The 16,645-nt window shown below is 36.8% G+C and overlaps 1 protein-coding gene across 2 annotated transcripts in view; it reads left to right on the top strand.

Annotated features, from left to right (window-relative positions):
- The window catches only part of ZDHHC13 (zinc finger DHHC-type palmitoyltransferase 13), a 58,852-nt gene that overhangs the window by 24,892 nt on the left and 17,315 nt on the right, over window positions 1-16,645 (top strand). For both annotated transcript variants that reach the window (XM_037840020.1, XM_037840021.1), the window contains exons 9-14: window positions 2,203-2,336; window positions 5,374-5,474; window positions 11,908-12,032; window positions 12,926-12,988; window positions 13,682-13,775; window positions 15,426-15,509. In XM_037840020.1, the coding sequence (XP_037695948.1) occupies window positions 2,203-2,336; window positions 5,374-5,474; window positions 11,908-12,032; window positions 12,926-12,988; window positions 13,682-13,775; window positions 15,426-15,509 (601 nt within the window). The remainder of the gene's footprint in view (window positions 1-2,202; window positions 2,337-5,373; window positions 5,475-11,907; window positions 12,033-12,925; window positions 12,989-13,681; window positions 13,776-15,425; window positions 15,510-16,645) is intronic.

The raw sequence follows: 16,645 nt of genomic DNA, 5'->3' as shown, positions 1-16,645 counted from the left end.
GGATCATCACGAATACTACACCTATTTTGCATTTGGATATATTGAAGGAGAGAATGAAGTAGCAGTTGCCACTTAGTGTCCTTTGCCAACTTCTCCAATTCTCCCCCACCTCTTATTCATAGGGTATCCCAGTGTTTTGTCCTTGGACTTCTTTTCTATCTACTTATTCCCTTAGTAATCGCCTGTGAGTTGGTGCCTTTAAATGCTGTTTATATGTTGACAACTCTCAAGTTTCTTTCTCTACTCCAGACTTTTCCAGACTCATATGTCTGATTACATACTTGACTTTTCTTCTTCAGTGGCTGATAGACATTTCTAGCATTAACAAACCCAAAACCAAACCCCTGATCTCCTCCCTACCACACCCTCAACTATTCCATTCATATCCTGCCCATTAGGTGGCAACTCCAGCTTTCCAGTCATTTTTGCAACTTCGCTATCATGCCACATGTCCAGTCTCTTTGAAAGACATGTTGGCTAATTCTGCTTTACTGCTTACTGTAAACATCCAGAATCTTAACCACTTCTTACCACTCCACCAATGCCATTTTGGTCTAGCTACCATTATCTTTCATCTGGATTACTGTAGTTGCCTCCTGACAGATCTCCCTGCCCCCACTCACCACCAGCCCCAGTCTCTTGTCAACACAGCAGCCAAATAGAATCTTTAAAAATGTAAGTCAGATCCTGTCACTCATCTGCTCAAAGTTGCATGATATCTCCGTTTCAGCCAGAGTAAAAGCCAAAGTTCTTACGATGCTCTACAAAGTCCTATGTGATTCAGCTTTTTACATACTGTAAAATTCACTTATTATGTTTATTTGTCTATCTTTTTGTGCTGTAATTTAAACTCTGAGAGAGAAAGACCTTAAAATCATGGATGTGTCCCAGTGCCTGACATATAGTATGCATGCAAATATTTGTTGGATAAACAGTGTGGCTCATCTATAAGAGTGTTATATCTGGGATTAGAATTTTGAGATCCATATTTAATTCTTATTTCAGCATTCTGAGATTATGTGGCTTGCAGATTCTAAATTTACTTTTTTTCAAATATGAACTTGCTCGTTTTGTGTCATCATGAAATTAGAATTAGAGGCATTTTAAAGATTTGATGAACATTGAAATATGGTTTAAAGAAGTAAAAATTGAAAATTATAGGGCAAAATACATTTTTCCTTTTTGCTGTTCCAAAAGACCTGCTTGCTTTCAGGGCCGTATATATTGTAGTTAAGAGAATGCATTTCCAAATGTGATGTCTGACTTTAGTGCAGACCATCAGATCATTGTTTCATAGACATTTTATTCTTTTATCTTTGCCAAAATAAACCTGAATCATTAACATCCTGAGGACATGTTTCAGTCTGACCTCCATGGGACATTTGACATCTAGGACTAGTACATTCTTGAGACTTACCTTCTCTGAAACCTTTCTTTCTCCTGGTTTTCACCCTGCCTTTCAGATAATTCTGGTCACTCTTTTTTGGGTACCTTTGAGGACTTAGCTTATTGCCCTTGAGTATTTGTGTGCACCAAGATTCAGCCCCTTTCAGTCTTTGCACAATCCTTGGGATGTTCATTCATGGCTTTACCCCCTATATACTGATAAATCCCAGGTCTCCTCCTGAGAAACAGACCTGCTTTTCTCACTGCCTCCTGGATGTCTCCTAGATGTCCATAGGCATTTAAAATTCCATGTGCTCCAAACTAAACTCATCTTTTCTGCAGACCTGTTCCTTCTAATGTTTTTTATTTCCTATCACAGGACATGGCACCATCTCATGCCCAAGTTGGAACTCTTATACTCCCCTCATTGAGTGTGGGGTATATTGATTTTTGTGTACTCCCTTTAGCTTCATGCTTTCTGACATACAGGGCCATTTGAAAGAAATTGTTTTTAGAAATTTCAGCTTTCATCAGCACTTTTCTAAAAAGACCACAGTTTCTTTGGGGGGACAAAATCAAAGAAAAATATGTTTAAGCAACATTTTATAAAATGTAGGACTTTTAAAAGATTGTTACCACAATTTATAATTTCTCAAATTTCATATTTATCAACTAGCAATTTTAAAGAAAAAATGTTATTTCTGCTGTTGTACTAATTGTTATCATATACTTAGGAAGTAGTTCTTGGAACTAATTATTATTATATACCTAAGAAGTAAAATGCATAAATTTCTAAAATTCTGACTCTCTTAATAGCTCTTCCTCCTGCTGATGCTTTCTGTAATTACCATGTGGGCTGTTGGATGCATATTGGACTTCAATTCAGATTCTTGGCTTTTAAAAGGAAGTCTTCTAGTAATACTGTTTTTTCTGACATCTTTGTTTCCAAGGTGTGTATATTTGTCTTAGCATGGCTGATTATTGCATTTCTATTTTAACTGGTAATTTCTGTTGTTGTTTAGCTGGTGTCACAGATTTCCATTGAGCAGTTAATGTTACTTGCCACATAACAAAATCTTTAGAATTGGTGGGAGGGAGGGGTTTCAGTAGCATATGATTTGGCTGAAAGAAAATTGGTCAAACTAGTAATTTGATTAAAATGAGAACTGGTGGAAAATAAATAATAAATATCTTGAGTCATTTTTCCAGTTGGTAGTTTTGGTGAATAAAGGGGAGATTTTTGTAACCATTTAGCATCTTTAAGCATTTTTGCCCATTTTTCAGAAATTGTCTTTTTCCTTTTCTAAATATAAATTCATTTTAAGCTAGTTGTTTTTGCTCTTAATGTTTTTTAGTTAAAACAACCTAACTGTGGGAAGTTATAAAATGGTAACTGTTGTATGGTCCCATTTTTAGGAAAATATTTATATATGATTATATATAGCTACTGGTTAAAGGTGAAACTGCCTGGCTCAATTCAAGCTTCACCACACAATAGTTATGACATTGAACAAGCTGCTTTACCTCTCTTCTTCATATATAAAATGAGGATAATAATTGTGATAATGCCCGCCTCATGATTAAATGAGTTAGTACATGTAAAATATTTTGAACAGTGGCTGACAGCTCGTTAGCACTCAGTCGTCATCTGTCGTATCTTTGTCTCTCCTCCTCCTCTTTTCCTCTTCTTGCTAAAATGGCAATCCAGTTCCTCACAAAAAAACAAGTGTCAGCCTTATTTTTCCCTTTTCTTGACTTCCCACATCCTGCAATTACCAAGTCCTGCTCTGCCTCCACAATATATTCCACTTGGTCTGCTTCTCTCCATCTCCACAGCTGTCACCCTCAACCCAGCCTCCTAACTGGTCTCCTGACTTCAACTTTTAACCTCCTCCAGTTGATCCCCAACTTGGAACTACACTGATGTTTTGAAAAGGCAAATCAATTTCTTTTTTTTCTTCTGCTTGAAGCCTTCCACTAGCTTTTCATTGTACTTAGAGTAAAATCCAAAATCCTTGCCTTGGCCTGTGAGGTATTGTGTGATTCATTCTCTTCCCCCTCTGGCTTCAGCTCTCCCCTTACTTCCCCTTACTGTATTCTGGCCTTCTTTCTGTTCCTGGAATACATGAATCTCATTCCCACCTGGGCCTAGGCTTTTGCTTCTGTCTTTGTCTGAAGTGTTCTGACACCATGTCTTTGTGTATCTTGTCATCCAGGCCTCAGTTCAAACATCACCTCCTTAGCAAGGCTGTCCTGGACTAACTCTGCCGCATCACCCCTTTTTATTTTCTTCACAGCACATAATCATGGTTTCCTGGAATGTAAGGCCCACAAAAGCAGGAAATTTGTCTCTGCTCTTCAACAGTTTTGTTCAGTGAATGAAAGAAAAATGTTATCAGGATGATCCATAGAAAAGGATCTAAAAGGAAATACAGTGTTGCTATCTTTAGGGTGCGATTATGAGTATTCCTGAGCCTTTCGTATGCTTGCTAGCATTTTCTGGAAGGAGCATGTGCTGCTTTTGTCATAAGAAAAACAAAGTACAGTGAAATATTGAGCTGATCACTATTACTAGCACCCAAGAGTAGGACAGTTGGCTAGAAATGAATTAGAATTTAAATGTAGAGTAAAAGCTCAAATTTCTGAAAAATAGCAAAATGCCTAAAATTGTCTGCTATTCAGAAAACTTGTAACTTGGATATTCATTTTCCACTAATTGGATTGACTCAGTCTCAAAATAAATTTTAAACCCAGTCACCTGGAATTACAGTCTATACCTTTTTATTCAGAGGGTAAGAAAGGGCTGGCAATATTTAACCATTTAGGATAGGGTTAGTTGAGGTTTTGTTTTGTTATTCATTTTAGTAGAAATGCACATTATAAAAAATTCATATGGAAACTTGTTTTTGATAACAGTAAGTTGAAAGATCTGTGTGCTAGGTTTGGCATATGGATATAGTTCATATGTGATTCAAATGCATATGGCAACTTTATTCAGACAGCTTTTATTTCCCTCATTCTCCTTTGTGGAGTCCCAATTTCATGGAGTAAGCAGTTGCAAACTTTTGTTCTTAAATTCCAAGAGCAGTTACTTATTGGTCCAGGCTGCTACGTGATACCTGTCAGAAGTAGACAGGTTCTTAGAATCTGTTAGTTCACTGTACTACCTAATTTGGTCAAGTGCATTTTTGCTGCAAAATCTCGGACTCCATTTGGCCCATTCTGGAAGCATATTGGGGGCCTGAGATTTGGGATCTTTTGATCTTCTTAAATATTATGATTTATCATAATTCATGGTTATATACCTAATTTTTTTTTTCCTTTTTTACCCCTCATCAATCATTGTTTTCCCCGGTATAACTTTTAAACTTTATCCAGGTGAAGTATATTCTACAGTACATATAACTTAGTACATTTTGAGTAAATTATATGTAGAGTTCAGATTGCTTGTTATCAAAGTGAGATTATTATGTTCTGATAACGAGTGCTACTTTTAGTACTTGACTTATATGTATATAGTGTCTCCTTCTCAAAGTGGTTGCAGGACAAAAGTGCTTAAGGTCGAGTGGATCTGTATGTTTCATACACTACTAGTCTCTAGAAGAGAACTTGTTAAATGTAAAGGTGAATCTCCACATATTTGAAATTTTGCATTTTGGAGTATTTGAAAATATGATATACCTCAATAAAAATACAAAAGATTCATAAAAATATGAATTACGTTATTGGGAATAAAATAATGTGTAAGTTAGTCATGAGAAGCAGATCATCTCTTTAGAGTTATTGTGCTTCAGTTTTCTCATGTGTAAAATGGGGTTGATGATGTTGCATAACTACCACATGGAAAGTGGCATACAGTAAGCACTCAGTAAATGAAAGCTATTGCTGTTGTTATTTTTGTTATTATTTAGGAGAATTTTGGAACTAAAATTAATATGAATCCTACCAGTTCTCACTAATTTCTTATTTCTATCTTTTTTCTTCTAGGTTATTGGTTGGATATAAGAGCCTCGTATACTTGCCAACAGTCTTTCTGCTAAGTTCCATTTTTTGGATATTTATGACCTGGTTCATCTTTTTCTTTCCTGATATCCTTTAAATTTAGATGTATATCTCATTTTGCCTTTAACAATCATAGTGTCATTGTTAGGAGTTTAGACATGGGAAGAGATCCAAGGAATGCAACTCAAGATTGTGTTCATTTAATAATTCTAGTTGAAGATGCTTAATGTTGAAAATTACTCCATTCTGGAAGTAATCTCAGAGCACACTATGGAAATTGAAGGTGTCCATTATTTGTTAGTTCATAGGAGGGGAACAATAGAATGAATTATTGTTTTACTTGGAGCCATAAAAATTTGTTCTATAGCCTTGAGAGTCTCTTCAGAGTCAGGTAGTTCATTTAACTTGATCAGTAGTTATAGCTGATTAATAAATCTTCTGGGTACAAAGATGGTCTGTATGGCAGGGATATTGGGTGAAATGTGACTTTCTCTGTGGTGGTTCAGTGGCAGTGCTATTATCTAAGGCAGTGATTCTCACTTTTTTGAAGCTGTCCATAGTGAAAATAAATCATTTACATTGCCACCCAAAATATATGTGAAACAAAAGTTTCAGAAAACAATATTACTACTATGTCCTTCATTCTGATATTTTATCCTATTATATTTCCTTTTTTAAAAATGCTGGTCACAGCACACTTAATTGCTTTCGTGACCTTCTAATGAATGGCAACCCATGGTATTAAAAAACTCGTCTAAGGAATAGGTTATCAGAGCCCATGCTCAAGTTCTGTTTAGGGATGTGTTGTGCTCTTAGGGTTAGCCAAGTTCAGTCACCCAGAAGTGGTGAGGATTACTTCTTGGGTTTTTGCCACTTATAGCCCCTGTTATGTGGGAGGCTGTTTTCAACTTTCACACCTCTTTCCAGGCTCCATTCTTTGGGACCCTGGAAGCCATTATTATTGCCTTGTTTTGCTTATAGGGGATGGGAAGAAGGAATGTGGTGGTTAGAAATGTACCTGGAAGCATATTCCTTTAATATATCTACCTATTTCTCTTTCTGATGATGGCATTTCTGAAAAGAAAGAACTGGAAATTTATGACAAAGATTTATAAACTCATTAATCCAGGAATACTTTTTCTTACGAATAAATGTAAAGTGGTGGGGGCATAAAAATTCTCAGGGTGCATAAATCTAAATCCATTATAGGATGTTTTTGTTTTAATGCTACTTTTTATTTCTGAGTGTTATCTCTAATAGTTTGCAGATTCTTTTAATCTAAATTGATAGTACAGCATACTTACGGAAGTCATTTGGCTTTTTTCAAAAGATTTAATCACCTGTAACTTTTTTTTTTAATGTAATTTTATTGAAATATATTCACTTACCATACAATCATCCAAAGTGTACAGCTGTTTACAGTTTCATCATATAGTTGTGCATTCAACACCACATTCAATTTTTGAACATTTTCATCACTCCAAAAAATAAAAATGAAAATAAGAATAAAAATAAAAATAAAAGAGAATACTCAAAGCCTTCCGAATCCCTCCTCCCCCCATTTACTTTTTTTTAATTGAAATATATTCACATACCATACGATCATCCCAAGTGTAAAACACTTGTTCGCAGTATCATCATATAGTTGTGCGTTCATCACCACAGTCAATTTTTGAACATTTTTGTTACACCAAAAAATAAAAATAAGAATAAAAGTAAAAGTAAAAAGAACACTAAACGACCCATACCCCGCTCCTCCATTCATTTACTTTTTGTCCCCATTTTTCTACTCATTTGTCCATACACTGGGTAAAGGAAGTGTGAGCCATAAGGTTTTCACAATCACATGGTCACTCCTTATAAGCTCTATAGTTACACAGTCGCCTTCAAGAATCAAGGATACTGGATTGCAATTCAACAATTTCAGATATTTCCTTCTTACTATTCTAATAAACTAAAAACTGAAAAGGGTTATCTATGTAACATATACAAGTTACCTCCAGAATGACCTCTTGACTCCCTTTTGGACCGAAAGCCTTTCTCATTCGCACAATGCAGGGTCCAGGCTCATTCCCGGGAGTCACGTTCCACATTGCCGGGGAGATTTATACCCCTGGGAGTCATGTCGTATGTAGCGGGGAGGGCAGTGAGTTTTGTTTTTCTGAGCAACAAAAGACCCTCTGGGGGCAACTCCTAGGCACAATTATGAGTAGAATTAGCCTCTCATTTGCAGTATCAAGCTTCGTGAGGGCAAGCCCCAAGATCGAGGGCTCGGCCTACTAAACTGGTGGTCTCAGTGCTTGTGAGAATATCAGGAATTCCCCAGCTGGGGAAGTTTAATGTTCCCACATTTTTCCATAGTCCCTCAAGGGAGCTTTGTAAATACTTTTTATTCTCTGCCCAAATTACTCTGGGTTGTATCGGGGCTTCATGCTAACTTGTACAAACAACAAGGTCTCACTCCCTAGTCAAGGTTCCATGTAATTATGGCATTTGAGTAAACTGACCATACAAGTTAAATTATATAGTGTTCTACAGAAAATAGATGCTTTGCACAATTTAACCATTTCTTACTGTGGTCCCACACAGAAGTCAAAGTTTTAAAACACAGTATCATCCTGTACCCTTTAGCCAGATCTACCCCAATCTCAACCAAGTCCGTTTTGTTTATATCTCCAATTGAAGTCTGATCTCCTTTTCAGCCTCTTTAGCAGTTGATTCATGGGGCGATGCTGACCCTCATAGCTGCGGAACTCTGGGTCTGAGTCCCAGGTGCCACACAGACACCTGAAGCTCCAGGGACCAACCACGTCACACACAAACAGCTCAGGATCTCAAAATTTATAAATAACCGTTATAACTCATGAATAAATGTGACAGCTGTAAGAGCCTACAATCTGGGGACCTTTATATAAGCCTTCCACTTATAGCCCATGCTCCCAGATTTAATTCTCAGAGTTTATACGTTGTTATTAGTCTATATTAGTGAGACAATATCATGTTTGTCCTTTCATTTCTGGTTTATTTCACTCAACCTACTGTCCTCACGGTCCATTCACTTCATTACGTGCCTCATAAAATCATTCATTCTTGCTGCTCCCTCATGCAAAAACATTTTTATATTTGTACTTTTAATCACGCACATTGACTACTCTAAGTTTCACTAAGTTATACAGTCCCAGTCTTTAACTTTTTTTATTCTGGTGTCATACAAACCCTTAACCTTCCTCTTTCAATCACATTCACAATCATCTGTATTCAGTGTACTTACAATATTGTGCTACCATCACACAGTATTGTGCTAGGCATTTCTGTATCTACACAGTCAATCCTCTAGAACATTCTATACTCCTTCAACATCAAATGTCCAATCTCTGCCCTCTTTCTGTCTCCTGATATCTTCATTTCTACACTCTTCTCCAAACCTGTCCTGTCTTTTCCTATCTATCTGTAACACTCCCTTTAGTTCTTGTGGAGAAGGTCTCCTGTTCATGTACTCTCTCAGTGTCTGTTTATCTGTAAATATTTTAAACTCTCCCACTTTTTTTAATTTATTTTGAAATAAATTCAAAGTTATAGAAACAGTTGCAAAAACAATACTAACCCCATGCACAGAACTCCATCATACCCTGACCCCCCTCCCCCGATAGCCCAATCCACCAAGTTTAACATGCTGTCACATCGCTATTTCTTTCCCTCCCTCCCTCCCTCCCTATCTATCATCCATCATCTATTGCTCTGTCTTATGAACATATGAGAGCTAGCTGCACACATCCTTGAACATACACTATAATTCACATATACACTTCCCATGAACAAGAATATTCTTTTATGCAATCCCATTAAGCGCAGCTAAGAAGTACAAGAGATTCAACAATGATACAAAGCTTACATTCTATATTTCCTTTTCCTTATGTCTCAGCTGTGTCCCTTTGAGCCTCCTGTCCTCCATCCTCCAATCCCATCCAGGTTCATCCTTGGCATTCAATTGTCATCAATTTAGACTGTTTTGTTTTTTTTTTTCAAATGTGGAAACATATACAGCCTAAATCTTCCCATTCCATCCCCTCCCTAGCATTCCATTAGTTCTCCCACATTTTTGAAGGACAGTTTTGCCAGATATAGGATTCTTGGTTAGCAGTTTTTCTCTTTCAGTATCTTAAATATGTCATACCACTGCCTTCTTGCCTCTGTGATTTCTGCTGAGAGATCTGCACTTAGTCTTAACGAGCTTTCCTTGTATGTGATGGATTGTTTTCTCTTGCTGCTTTCAGAATTCTTTTTGTCTTTGACGTTTGAAACTCTGATTAGTAAGTGTCTTGGAGTAGGTCTTGGGATCAGTTTTGTTTGTGGTACGCTGTGCTTCTTGGGCCTGTAATTTTATGTCTTTCATAAGAGTTGGGAATTTTTCACCAATTATTTCCTCTATTATTCCTTCTGCCACTTCTCCCTTATCTTTTTCTTCTGGGACACCTGTAACACTTATATTTGTGCTCTTCATGTTGTTCTTCAGTTCCCTGAGACCCAGCTCTTGTTTTTCCATTCTTTTCCTTGTCTGTTCCTTTGTGTGTAGGATCACCTTTAACTTTTGTCTCATAATTACTGATTTCTGGGCAGCAAAGCCTTCTTACTACTACTTAATGAAGGCTTGGATGATACCATTATATGATATAAAAATGCTTTAATTCATAATAACCATGAATGCATAAAATAACATCACAGTATACACCAAAATCACTTGCAGAAGTCTGAACTCTTATAAATTCTGGATAATTGACCCAATACTAAGAAGAGATGACTGGCATTTTTGTTTTTAAATTTTTTTCTCTTTTTTGGGGTGAATTTTAAAAGTATGAGCAATTTGTATTATTTTCAAATTTTGCATCTAAAATGAGATGGTTTTTATATTGAATTATTTCAAATTTGCAGAATCAAAATTGACAAAAAATGTAACTACACTGTAGTTTAAAAACCCAGTTATAGAATTTAGTATTCAATTGAGTTTAACTAGAAACTGCTAAATATATGTAAAGATGCGATTACGTCAAAAGAACTGATTTCCATAGTGAGGCAGAATCTTCAGAGTTGGAGTTGGCAAGATGGAATATTTTACTCGCATGTACAACACAAAGTCATTTGTTCCAGGCATCCATCTGAATGTGCTCCTCGTGAGGCATGTGAGTCAGTAGATGGCATACTTTACCGTCAGATAAGTGCTTTTCAAGCTAAAGTTAAATGCTGTTTGAACCACTCTGTATGAACTGAGGTACTGCCTTGTAGTGTCCCATCCCAGGTATTTAATCTTGTTTTGTATCAGATTGCTAAGTCTGGACTGAGTGGATGTTCCCACTCCCACAGCAGCTGGGTCCATTCTTGGAAAGAGTATGGTCTTTGGAATCATAATGGGTTTTGAGTTTGGGCTCTTTTTCTTACTGGTTGTATACCACTGCACAAGTTATTTAATTTCACTGAATCAGTGAAAATTGGGGGTAACAGTATCAAGCTTATGGGGGGATGGCAAGGATTACTATACTTTGATGTCTCTAAAGTGCTGACCACAGTCCCCTTCACATAATTGGCATTTTATAAATTATACCTATTTTATTATTATTATTAATTATGCCTATGAATAAAATCTGTGTAGGATGCTGCATCTTGAAACTTATTTTAAGGGCAATTCTAGGTTGACTCAGACAGTCAGTTTTGGTGCTGTTGGTTCAGCAAGCAATGTGTTTGGCTTTTATGAGGGGAGATTGAGTAAAAGAGTAAAAGAGAATAGGACTTTACTGATGAGCTTGGAGCTAAGATTAAGCTCAGTATCCATAAAACAAATGGTGAACCTTTGAATGCTATATTTGTGATATGGCTGTAATTAATTGAGTTAAGAGGGATAAATAGATGGGAAGTCTTATATTTGGTCTCAGAGAATCAGCTGTGTTCATGCTCTGGTGAGGTATGATGTATGTTCAGATTGAGTGAAAAAGAACCAGGAGTTTTGACTAAAAACTCAGTGTGAGTAGTGATACAGCTTTCCCGAAAGCCAGTGTATTCTCAGATAGTATTGTGAGGATGTGCGTATCCAGGCCAAGGGAAACAACAGTTCCTCCTAACTTCTGCACTGATTAGTATGCACCTGAATTATGTTTGCTCTGTTTTGAATTCCCTTCTTTTCAAAGATATAATGACACACAGAAGCACTGTACAAAGGAACAATGACCAGGAAACTGTCATGTAAGGAACGCTGTTGATATTTATTTTGGAGGTATGATCACTGCCATCCAAAATTTGGCTTAAGAGAGCTTTGCAAAATTGATTATTAGCCAAGTAGGAGCAAATTCCTTTAGGATTAGAACATTGAATGGGACCAGGTTTGGGGCTGGGGTGAGGATTTTTACATAAGGCAATGTGGGGATAGAATGCAGAGAAGAGGTTGCTAGACACCAGTGATGAATTTTGTTTACAACATAATTATGCTATGCTTAATGAAAGTTTAATATGTTCCTTAACTGGTCTTTTAACATTTAGCAGGCACTCCTTTCTATTTCCCTTTCATTCTTAGCATAATAGCCTTCCTCTACTTTTTCTATAAGACCTGGGCAACTGATCCAGGCTACACTAAGACTTCTGAAGAAGAGAGGAAAATGGTGAGCTTTCTTTTAATGGCACTGTTTTTGTTTTTGTTTTTTAATAGAAGGGTATGTAAGCCTCAGAATGTCAGGAGCCATCTTGTTTTCGTCATGGCTACATCTACCATGACTGCCACCTAATAGGTGCAGCATAAAAGTTTGTGGGACAATTAAATGAACAAAAACAGAATTTCTTTACTGTTACACTTTTTCACTTATTTATACAAAATTTTTTTAAATGTCTTATTTTTTATTTAAGTAATATTCTACCAAGACTTTTTCCAATATAATATCTGTTATTGGATATGGTCTTCTGCTTCTTTATGATGCCATATAGATAATGGTCAGTGAGCTTAAATTTCCCCATTTAATACATAGAATTAGGCAATCAGGCAGAGACAACATGATGTCCTTTTCCTTATTGACTGAGTGGATGGTCCTTCTCTTCATTAAATGTGAAATTGTCAGATAACATCATATTTTTTCCCTTGCTCCTGAATCCTTAGAAGTTGGGGAGAGTGTTGTTGTCTTTATTACTTAAAGCCAGTGTTCCTGGGAGAAGGAAGAGGCTCAGCCCTTGGTTCTTGAAACCATCAGTTTTGATGTATGCTGGTAGTTTTTGTTTCTTTTTCAGTGTATTTTTCTCTAGCAGATTATAACTGGGAAGTGATTGCCACACACAGAGAGGGTAGTGGTCTAATTTTTATACATCCTAATTTATTGACTGTGGTTGAAAATGTGGCCTTGAAAAGTCACATTATTTCAAGCACAGACTGATTTGGTGGCGAGTATTCCAAAGTGCTTTTCTAGCTACATCACTTTGGAGAGAGAGCATTGAGAATGGTATATAACCATGCATAATATATTACCCAATAAAATGCAATTGTAAGGTCAAACTTTATGTCTTTCAGAATATCATCACACTTGCAGAAACTGGCTGTCTGGGCTTCAGAACATTTTGTACATCATGTCTTGTGAGTCAGTTCTTTAATGTATAAATTTTTTTCCACAGTAAAAGCAAATTCTTGGTAAAAAGTTCATATAATTAGTCAAATCTTCATGTTGTATTTACACACCTTCATTTTTACCAGGTTCTAATTTTGAAATATTATAAGAACAGTTTTCTGCCTTGAATGTATAAAAGAATGTTTATAATCTCTCGAACTTGCCTGTAATTAAATCTCTTTGTGAATTATCCATAGTATATATTTTTTGTTTTTTCCTGTCATGAAGCATGTACTGAGCTAACTTCAAATCAGAGGCTCATGATGACTTTTGAAATCATTTAGTGAACTCTCTCATTTTGTATCATTGAGGAAACAAGGCCTAGAAGAAGGAAGTAACTTCCTTAAATTATTGACAGAGTCAGACGTGGAACTTAGGTTTCCTTTTCCTTAGTCCAATGCTCGTTCTGCTATATGTTATTGCCTCATTTCCTCTTAGGCAGTGTGAGTATGCTCTGGAATTCAGGTCCCCCTTAGTGATGGCCTAATCAGAATAAATACATGGAAGTAAATATTAATAAGGCATTCCAGAGACTGTATGTGAATTGATGATTTATTTGGGATTATTTGTGCCATTATCTTCAGGATTTAGGGTTAAAATTTGCTTGTGATGTGTTACCATCTGGAGATATGGGTTTTTGCTTAGGCCTCTCTTCCTCTTAGATAAGGAAGCCATTACGGTCATTCCATTGCCATGTCTGCAATTCCTGTGTGGCTCGATATGATCAACACTGCCTGTGGACTGGACGGTGCATAGGTGAGAGATTTAATTTCTCAATTACCACTATGAAGTTAAGCATACAGTAATTTAGTAAGGTGTGTGGCTCATAGAAAAAGTCGAAGGGCATCCAAGGCCTCCTCTTTATAGCTTCTCCTTGTCAGAGAATCATCTTTATGGCACGAGTCTTTTGGAAAACGGATTGTCAAGCTTGATAGCAATCATTTGTATGGCATTTTAGAGTTTTTAGAGCATTTTCAGATATAGTATCCTATTTGAACATCACAGCATACCTATAAGATTATCTCCACTTTGAAGATGAAAAAGTATACAGAGGTAAAAGACTTTAGTATCAGTCTTCTCTAAATGCCATGTTCTTTCCTTATTTTAGGGTTTGTGTATCCTGTTCACCTTCTCTTCTTGCTTCCTTCAAGGTTCAGATAGGAGCTAGAACCAGAAATGGCAGAGATATAGGGATTGCTTTCTACCAAGCGAATATTCCTTTTCCTGATCTGCAACTCTGGGTTTCCTCTTAACTGTCATTGTAGAAACCAGGGGTTTTATATGAGAAATCTCAAAGGCGCTACAGTTATGGGTATTCAGAAGGGAGTATGCTTTTATAATCCTGATAAACAAGCAGCTCCCTCAGCTCAGTCAGGTTTCTTTGGTGCATTTTCAAGTTTTTTACTGTTCCTAAGGAGCAGATGGATAGATGATTCCTCAGGTCCTAGGCTTTGTGGACTCCATCTTACCATAAAGATTGATGGCTGGCATTATGCCAAGCAATGCTGAGTGGCAGTAGAAAGACAATAGTAATGAGCCCATCCATTTTTGCCACACTGTATTTAACATAGTGTTTTCACGTGCATCATCCTGTTTAGTTCCCATGGACCTGTGAAGTAGGCAGAGGAGATAATATTCTCATATTTCAAACAAGGAAAAGCACTGATTGAAGAAGTGACTTACCTAAAGTCACACAACTGTAATCCTTCAACATAGGTCTGATTCTAATGGGTATTGCTCCTTCTGCTGGGCTCTGCTATCTCAGGAGGAGGGAACGTGGTATGGTACCTAAGGAACATTTGTGTCTTAGCATTGGCGCCCACCCATCCCCAGCATCAAGAAGGCAGCACATACAAGAGTGGGATTTGGCTGCCTAGTGTCCTCACCCCTTCCTCCCTTCTGTAGACCCTTCTCAGGCTCTAGATTCCCCTTCTTTTGCTATGATCAATGTCCTACAACGTTATCTCTTTATTGCTGCTCATCAGATTTATATTGTCTGTTCATGATCAAGTCAATTCTTGAATGTTCAGAGATTGTACTTGTATGAACATGTTAACATGGAAGAAAGACACAAAGTATGATTTGCCCCAAATCCTGCCTGAGCCTCTCCCTTCTTCCTAAATATTGGCCAGCCTAAAGCTTTGTTTGCTTAGTAAACTTCATTCTGTTCAAAAAAGTGTCTTCTTTTAGGTAAGTGAGTAATGAATAAATACGAGTTAAGTGAGTTAACATGGGCAATTGACTATGATATATCAGAGCTGTTTGGTTTTGGTTTAATGGTATTAAAAGCAGCAGCCTTATTTCTGTTTTACTTTGGTGAAAACTTTTGACAGAAAGTTGTTAATAAGGTCTTGATCTGGAAAATCATTGTAAGAAAATAATAAAAGGTTTTTCTTTTTTATTTAGGCTTTGGCAACCATCATTATTACGTATTATTCTTGTTCTTCCTTTCTGTGGTGTGTGACTGGATTATATATCAATCTTTTGTGTGTAAGTATAAATTTTTCTTACAACAAGCACATGTACCACACCCACTTCTGCTTTTCCTTGTAAACTCTTGTATATCACATTCTAGCCTTGTGGCTATCCTGTATCCCTAATAGAAACAAAGCAGATGCCTCTAAGACTCTTTGAGAATTGGGAAGCTGCAAGAAATGCCAGAAGTTAGTTCTCAGTACTTTGGAAGATATTGATAAATTTGAATAATGGTAAAAAAATAGACAAGTGCAGATTTGTCCCCTTTGAATGGAGGACAAATTGGCTGCTCAAGTACAAAGCAAGGAAATAAATAAATAAAACAAATAAAAAAGGTCAGGGGTGGAGGGACTGGGGAGGGGTTGGCTACCATAATTAAGGAACAAAGCACTGAAAGCACATGCAATTTGATAAATAGCAAGTCACAACTTAGCAAGGATTGAAGGGAAAACTAACAGTCATTGAAAGGTTGGAACATTAACTTTGAAGAAAACATTAGATCACTTGTTGTGTGGCCCTGAGAAGGGAAAATAACTTCTCAGTAGCAGTGTAAAAGGGTGTCTAGAAATCTCATATAGGGAATGTCAGCCAGCTGTTCTGAGGCAGCTGTGGTGCTCAACTAAGAGAAATGGGTTAAATTGAAGCAAGAGTTTTGGTTACCTTTTTAACAATTGTACAACTATGCTTTTTCAGACCTTGGAATAGGTTACCTAACTATAAACCTGTATAGTACTTTCAGTTTATTTATTTATACCTTATTTGTTTATCTGTTTATTATTTATTAAATGTGAAGGCTTTGGGAGACTTTTGGCTCTACAGGCAGAGGCTTCACTTCTAAGCTCTTTCCATCTACTCTTCTGTTAGATTCATGCCCTAGTCTTAGATTTTGCCATTAGAGTACTAGTTTGTTGTATGAGCTAAATTCTGGAGTAATTCAGGAAGATGTGAGGAAAATTTTTGCCCTACCTGTTTTTTGTTTTTGTTTTGTTTTGTTTTTGTTGTTTTGTTTTGTTTTCTCTCTTAGTATCTAAGCCCCAGCACCCACCCCCCCCCCCCCCCTCTCTGTCTCTCTCTCTCGGGCTCTCTTTAGTTTAAAATTTGTTTTGTTTTTGGAAAGATGATTTTTCCTACACTTGTCTCCCAGCCTTCCA

This window comes from Choloepus didactylus, chromosome 6 (assembly GCF_015220235.1).
Source record: "Choloepus didactylus isolate mChoDid1 chromosome 6, mChoDid1.pri, whole genome shotgun sequence".
Taxonomy (NCBI): Eukaryota; Metazoa; Chordata; class Mammalia; order Pilosa; family Megalonychidae; genus Choloepus; species Choloepus didactylus.
The sequence above is the reverse complement of the archived record's forward strand: the minus strand, read 5'-3'. Positions and strand labels throughout refer to the sequence as shown.